The following is a 7493-nucleotide window of genomic DNA, read 5'->3' on the forward strand; positions in this document are numbered from 1 at the left end:
TGCCGTTCATTTTGGAAAAAACCTAACAGAAGTAATTTACATTATTTCAAAATTTGTTAACAAATGTTAGAACATCTATTAATGCTGGCCACATGTCTAAGCTTTTGGGAATCTCGAACTGGGAGTTAATATTCTAGTTGAGGACAAATAAGCATAATCAGATTTACCTATTTATCATGTTTATTACATTTGAAGTTGGTAAAAAGTATGGAAAAAAGAAACCTTGGGCATGACAGGGGAAGTTGGAAGTTCCAGCCTTTGAGCTATGGTATGGAATCAGGAGTGGCTGGGCTCACATAGCTTTGAGAGAATCTGATTAGCCTTTCCAATCAAGCAAAATGCTTTGTTTTGTGACTGTTATTAATCCATTGACTTGCGGAGATTTATCATAATGCCTGGTCAAAGAGCCTAGTAAGAGAGGTGCTCTATATGATGAGGGAGCAGAAGGCAAGCTGAGGGCAAAGCACAAGCTAACACCTTGCAACTGCCTCCCTCCCCCCTACCCCCAAGGTGGGATATGTGTAACATTCCTCTGGTACTCCCGACTGCCCTAGAACAAAGGAAAGGGAAAAACAAATGGTTAACTGATAGACATCACAGTCACACAGGATATGAGTCTTCATCAGTTTGCAACTATCTTCATGATTTACAAGAAAAAAGGTAATCTCCAGAAACCTATAGACTCAATTTTCTGGAGCTCTAACATCACCCTCCCTGTCTTAGGATAGAAAATCTCTCTCCTCACAACCTCAGTGCAGCTCTTTCTGTCCATGGGTTCTATCTCCATCCTTTAATAAAACCCCCTTTTTGCACCAAAGACATCTCAAATTCTTTCTTGGCCATTGGCTCTGAACCCCACCACTTCCAACTGCATCATATAGGTGTCTCCCTAATCAGGATATGCTGTCAAAGGAAGTCATATCCTTATCTCTCCCAAAGCACCAAGTCTCACAAAATGAGCAAATGAGGGGATGCCTTCATTGTCCAGTCCTCTCTTATAAAGCATTTTGCCATCTCTCACTGCAACACACCTTCTATAGCCCTTTCTGCCTTACTCCTTATCAGAGAAAAGCATTGGCAGCAACATGTAGTTCCCCAAAAGTTAGTGACTTGAAACAGCACAAACTTATTATCTTATAGCTATGGAGGTCAGCAGTCCAAAATGAATGCTACTGGGCTAAAATCCATATGTCAGTAGGACTGTGTTCCTTTCTCAAGGCTCTATTTTATTGCCTTTTCCAGATTCTAGAGGCAGCCTATGGTCTTTGCTGAAGGCCTCTCCCATCTTCAAAGCCAGCAATGGCTGGTCAAGTCTTTCACATCAATCACTGACACTTTGTCTTCTGCCTCTCTATTCCACATTTAGGGAATCTTTGTCATTACAATGAAGATCATCCAGCTATTTAAGATGTCTATCAGTTAACCACCCACTACCTTAATCCTTCTTTGCCACATAACATATTCATAGGTTCTCAGGATTAGGATGTAGACACGTTGGTAGGCCATTATTCTGCCTGTCATACCATCAGACAACAAAGTTGTCAGTGAAGAAACTGATTCCTCTGTTCATAGCCGGTTCCCTGGAGCCTGACATCTAGTATCAGTCAATAAATTGTTATTACAAATTTAACTAACTAGCACGTGGCAGATACACTTACCTCTACCCACTAAAGATCTTTTTTCCCAGCCCAGCTCTACCCAGTATTGTATGTTCTTCGTGGCTTTGCTTAAAGCTACTTCTTACATGAACCAAAGTCTTCCTCCTTATTTCTAAGGGCACTATTATTATTATTATTATTTTACATATGTTTCATTATCCTGTTAATTTTACTAGGTTCTCTACAGCCTGGATCCTGATGGTCTCATTCCTTTCTGAGCTCTTCACAGTTGGTAGCACATGGTGAGCTCTTTTGTAGTTAAGAGTAAGGGGAATAACACAAGGGAAAGATCAGAGCAAGACAGCAACTGGGGAGTGTGAGAGTCAAAAAGAAACCTCTTTTACTCTTTCGTTTCCTCCCATTAAGAAGAATCTCCATTGCAAAGTGGCTAGGGTGCTGGCATTGGTGAACACATTTGTAGTAAGATGTTAGAATCAGATTCTTCCTCCCTCATTGCTCTGTGGGAACATTCAGTCCCCATGAATGCCATCAGTCCCAGAACCTGCAGCCCATCTGACATGTATCTCTTTGCTGAGAGTGAAAGCAGCCCTTTTTAGTTTCGATTCCATGATAGCTCTGCCTCCTGATCTGGCAACTTACTTTGTGATCTCTCCAGTATTTGGGGGGCATCTATCACTCTCCTTTGCTGCCCTGTTGCCTCCACCGTCTTCTTGTACATGGAGTGCTGCCCCTTGCCTATTGAAGGTCATGCCCGAAAGCCTACATCTTGGCTGAATAGCTTTTCCTTTCCAGAAAGTGCAGAAGGTGACTTCCATGCACTTAAAAAAAAAAAAAAAAAAAAAAGTGCGTGTGCTTTTATTTTTCTTTTTTCTTCAAAGATACTTTAAACTCTTTGGTCAACACTTCTGATCATTTTCCTTTCAGATACCCAAGGTCAAGTGCTATTTTTAGCCATTGTTCTCCCCAATGGGGTTCTCCTCAGAGCATCCCAGCTACTGGGGCTGTACTTTTATAAGCTTCTTCAAGGGATAGTACATAGGTAGCTACATCTCATTTCTTCCCCTTTTAAATTGGTTAAATCTACAGATCATTTGCTTATTGCATGTCTAGTTATTATTGAATAAAAACTTAAGTAAGAATAACTGATTCACAATAGAAGAAAACACATAACTGGGATTGCTTTGAGAGAGAATATTCTTTACCAGGTGTTCTCTTGAGTAGAGTACTGGATATGTTTGAAAGAAGTACTTTGTTAAGCCACTGGGAAGCAGGTGAGACCCTGAGGGGACAGGGTGAAAGTAAAATGGTTAGTGAAAGCAAAGAGAAGATATTTGTGGTTGAGAGAGGAGGGGGATGTGGAAATGAATGAAAAAAGGAGAAGGAGGGGGAGGAGGAGAAACAGAGAGAGAAAATAGCCAGCAAGGTGGATGAAGGCCATGTATTTCAAGATGGTACCCTTTCACATGATCCCTCAAATCCTTGATGAAGTATAACAAAACCACAAAATATTTGACATGAGTAAATTCTTATAGGAACTGGTGAGGCCAGGTTGTTGCAATGCAAACTTGGGACAACTTAACGCTGCCAGGTTGAAAGCTATGAGATATATGAAGATGTAAACCACAAATGTCCATAGAACTGTAGAAAACAAAATTAATACCAGAATTAGAACTTCCCTGGTTGGCTCTAAGTCCATTAGTGGGAAATACTGTTTAAAAATAGTTACACTTCAGTCTGTACAATAGCTGACTTGTACAACCCTCCTTCTGATATCATACTTCATGACCCAGCTCTGCCCCTACTCTACAAAAAATCTTTTTTCCTATGACTCGTTCTCAGTGGTGTCCTGCCCTCTAAAATTCTACCTTTATCACCTTTGGTACATAGTTTAGTGCTTAAAGTTAGTATCTTGTGTTAGTAAAAATAAATTAAAAAACACAAAGCCTTCACTGGCCTTCTGGAAGTGTTATAGAGAAGAGACACTATGAGTGGCTCAAGGGATGCAAGAGAGAACAACAGCTTATTGTCTTTGTTGATGGTGGCATCTGAGGACAGCAATGGCTACAGTATGATTAATGGTGATCAGAGTCCAGTGTAATTCACAGTAGCCAAAGCTGGATAATGATGTTGTGAGGTAGTCACTAGTGGCTTGAATTTGGGCATTGTTTGAGGTTACACAATCTCTTAAGCTAGTTTCTCATCCTCCTTGGCATTCTTTTTATTTTTTTAAATTTTAATTCATTTTAGTTAATATATAGTGAAACATATTAGTTTCAGGGGTAGAATTTAGTGATTCATCAGTTGCATATAACACTCAGTGCTCATTATATCATGTGCCCTCCTTAATGCCCATCACCCAATTACCCTATCCTCCCAACCATTTCCCCCCCAGCAACACTCAGTTTGTTCTCTAGTCTCATGGTTTGCCTCCCTCTCTGTTTTCTGCTTATTTTATTTTTCCTTCCCTTCCCCTATGTTCATCTGTTTTGTTTCTTAAGTTCCACATATGAGTGAAATCATAAGTTATTTGTCATTCTCTGACTCACTTATTTTGCTTAGCAAATGATTGCAAATAGCAAGATTTCATTCTTTCTGATGGCTGAGTAATATTCCATTAAATATATGTGCCATATTTTCTTTATCCATTCATCTGTCAATGGACATCTAGGCTCTTTCCATAATCTGGCTACTGTGGGCATTGCTGCTATAAACACTGGGGTGCAGGTGCCCCTTCAAATCACTATTTTTATATCCTTTGGATGAATACCTAGTAGTGAAATGGCTGCATTGTAGGGTAGTTCTGTTTTTAACTTTTTGAGAAACCTCCATACTGTTTTCCAGAGTGGTTATACAAGTTTGCATTCCTACCAACAGAGTAAGAGGGTTCTCCTTTCTCTACAACCTTGCCAACATCTGCTGTTTCCTGAGTGGTTAATTTTAGCCATTCTGACAGGTGTGAGGTGGTATCTCATTGTGGTTTTGATTTGTATTTCCCTCATGACAAGTGATAATTTTTCTTGTGTCTATTAGCTATTTGTCTTTCTTCTTTGGAAAAATGTCTGTTCATGTCTTCTGCCCACTTCTTGACCAGATTTTTTGTTTTTCAGGTGCTGAATTTATTAAGTTCTTTATAGATTTTAGATACTAGCCCATAATCTGCTATGTCATTTGAGAATATCCCTTTCTATAGGTGCCTTTTAGTTTTGTTGACTGTTTCCTTTGCTGTGTAGATGCTTTTTGTCCTGATGAAGTCCCAATAGTTCGTTTGCTTCTGTTTCCCTAGCCTCTGGAAATGTGTCTAACAAAAAGCTGTGTTCCCCTCCAGGATTTTGATGGTTTCCTGTCTCACATTAAGGTATTTCATCCATTTTGAATTTATTTTGTGTATGGTGTAAGAAAGTGGTCCAGTTTCATTCTTCTACATGTGGCTGTTCAATTTTCCCAGCACCATTTGTTGAAGAGATTCTTTTTTCTACTGGATAGTCTCTCCTGCTTTGTCAAATATTAATTGACCATAGAGGTGAGGGCCCATTTGTGGGTTTTCTCTTCTGTTCCATTGATGTATGTGTCTGTTTTGTGCCAGTACTACACTGACTTGATGGCTACAGCAGTGTAATAGAGCTCGAAGTCAGGAACTGTGATGCCTCCAGCCTTTATTCTCCCCCTCAACATTCTTTTGGTTATTCGGAATCTTTTCTGGTTCCATACAAATTTTAGGATTGTTTGTTCTAGCTCTGTGAAAAATGCTGATAGGGATTGCAATGAATGTGTAGAATGCTTTGTGTAGTGTAGACATTTTATTTTATTTTATTTTATTTTATTTTATTTTTTTTAGTGTAGACATTTTAACAATATTTGTTCTTCTAATCCATGGGTGTGGATTTTCCATATTGTGTCTTCCTCAATTTCTTTCATAAGTGTTCTATAGTTTTCAAAGTACAGATCTTTTACCTCTTTGGTTAGGTTAATTCCTAGGTATCTTATGGCTTTTGGTGCAATTGTAAATGGGATCAATTCTTTGATTTCTCTTTCTGCTGCTTCATTGTTAGTGTCTAGAAATGCAACTTGCTTTTGTGTGTTGATTTTAAATCCTGCAACTTTGCTGACATTGTGTATTAGTTCTAGTAATTTTTTGGTGGAGTTTTTTGGGTTTTTTTCATAGAATATCATGTCACCTGCAAAGAGTGAAAGTTTGACTTCTTCTTTTTTTTTTTTTTTTTGTGAAAAACCAAACCTCAAAAAAAAACACTTTAATTCCGGCCTAACAGCGCCAGGTGCAATATCTGGGGACAGACTCTGGGTACAATGCTGTGTGGGGACCACTCACTCACACACGGCTCTGAGAAGGCCCCTGAGGGGGACTTACCTTCAGGGGGCTGAGCCAAGGGGGGAAGGGGTGGCCCCAGAGCAGGGGGCAGGAGCAGGCAGGGGTAAAAGGTGCTACTTCTTGGCAAAAGAGATCTTCATGGCATTGTTCTGGGTGATCTTGAAGCCCTGCAGTGCATCGCGAGCGGCCCCTGCCTGTACCTCATTGTCAAACTCCACAAAGGCAATGTCGTGCCGCCCGGGGACCAGTCGTACCTCCTTGAAGCCAGGGAACTGGTTGAAAAGCATGGACGGCATGAGCTCATTGGTCTCCTCGGGCAGGTTGGTGAGGAATAAGATGTGATTTGGTGGATTTTCTGAAAGAGGCTGGGCTGGTGGCATCTGCCCCGGCATAAGCTGCTGTGGGGGCATGGCTCCTGGTGGGATTTGTCTAGGTGCCAGGTCTGGAGGCGGGATCATGCCAGGAGGCAGCATGTAGGGAGGCTGGCCTGGCATGTGATGCATGATGTGGGGGGGCTTGAGTCATTGGGGGCATACCCGGGACAGGGCCCTGGAGAGCCCCCACCACAGGGGCGGTGGCCCCACCCTGCACAGTCTTCTTGGCTGCTGGGGTCTCCTGGCTTTTGGGCTTCCTCTTCTCCCGCTTGCGGTCCCGCTCCACGAAGGTACCCTTTATCTTGGCAATAATATCTGAGTCAGTCTTGGCATACTGAATGCGCATGGGCTTGTCGTAGAAGGGGAAACCCTGCATGGAGGCAGGGCATTGGTGGCGCTGCTGGCTTCCTTGAAGATGACAAAGGCCTGGCCCCTCATCTTCAAGCTTCGAGATACCAGGATATCCAGGATCTGGCCAAACTGGGAGAAGATGGCATAGAGGGACTTCTTCAGCTCATCCTTCTTGATCTTCTCGTTGAGGTTGTTGATATAAATAGTGTGGTTGGGGCGGGTCTCGGGAACTGCCATGGAGAGAGGTGCCGAGGTAGAGCTGAAAGAAGGGGGAAAAGGTTAACTTCAGCCCCGGGTTTCTCCAAATCATCTACCCTAAAGCAGGCTTAACGAGCTGCTCGGGGATGCGGATCTTCCTTCCAGGAGGAAGTCTGGAGAGCAGGGAAGGAAGTACAGCTAGGAAACAAAGCGAAAGCAGGACACCGCTTCTGCTCCCCGCGTGGTTACCCAAAAGTTTGACTTCTTTGCTGATTTGGATGCCTTTATTTCTTTTTGTTGTCTGATTGCTGAGGCTAGGACTTCCAGTACTATGTTGAACAGCAGTGGTGAGATCCCTGTCTTGTTCCTGATCTTAGGGAAAAAGCTCTAAATTTTTCCCTGTTGAGGATGACATTTGCTGTGGGTCTTTCATAGATAGCTTTTATGATATTGAGGTATATTCTCTCTATCCCTACACTGTGGAGGTTTTATCAAGAAAGGATGCTGTATTTTGTCAAATGCTTTTTCCACATCTATTGAGAGGATCATATAGTTCTTATCCTTTCTTTTATTAATGTAGTGTATCATGTTGATTGATTTGCAGATGTTGAACCACCCCTGCAG

The 7493-nt window shown here is 41.8% G+C and overlaps 1 protein-coding gene across 1 annotated transcript; it reads right to left on the reverse strand.

Moving 5' to 3' along the window:
* Positions 1-5871: 5871 nt before the first annotated feature.
* Positions 5872-7033, reverse strand: LOC608314 (U1 small nuclear ribonucleoprotein A-like). Its single transcript, XM_038570262.1, is given in 3 exon segments — positions 5872-6458; positions 6460-6701; positions 6704-7033. Coding segments are annotated over 3 exon segments (846 nt in total). The 5' UTR covers positions 6909-7033; the 3' UTR covers positions 5872-6059.
* Between the last annotated feature and the right edge of the window lie 460 nt (positions 7034-7493).

Source organism: Canis lupus, chromosome 23, assembly GCF_011100685.1.
Source record: "Canis lupus familiaris isolate Mischka breed German Shepherd chromosome 23, alternate assembly UU_Cfam_GSD_1.0, whole genome shotgun sequence".
NCBI classification, from domain to species: domain Eukaryota; kingdom Metazoa; phylum Chordata; class Mammalia; order Carnivora; family Canidae; genus Canis; species Canis lupus.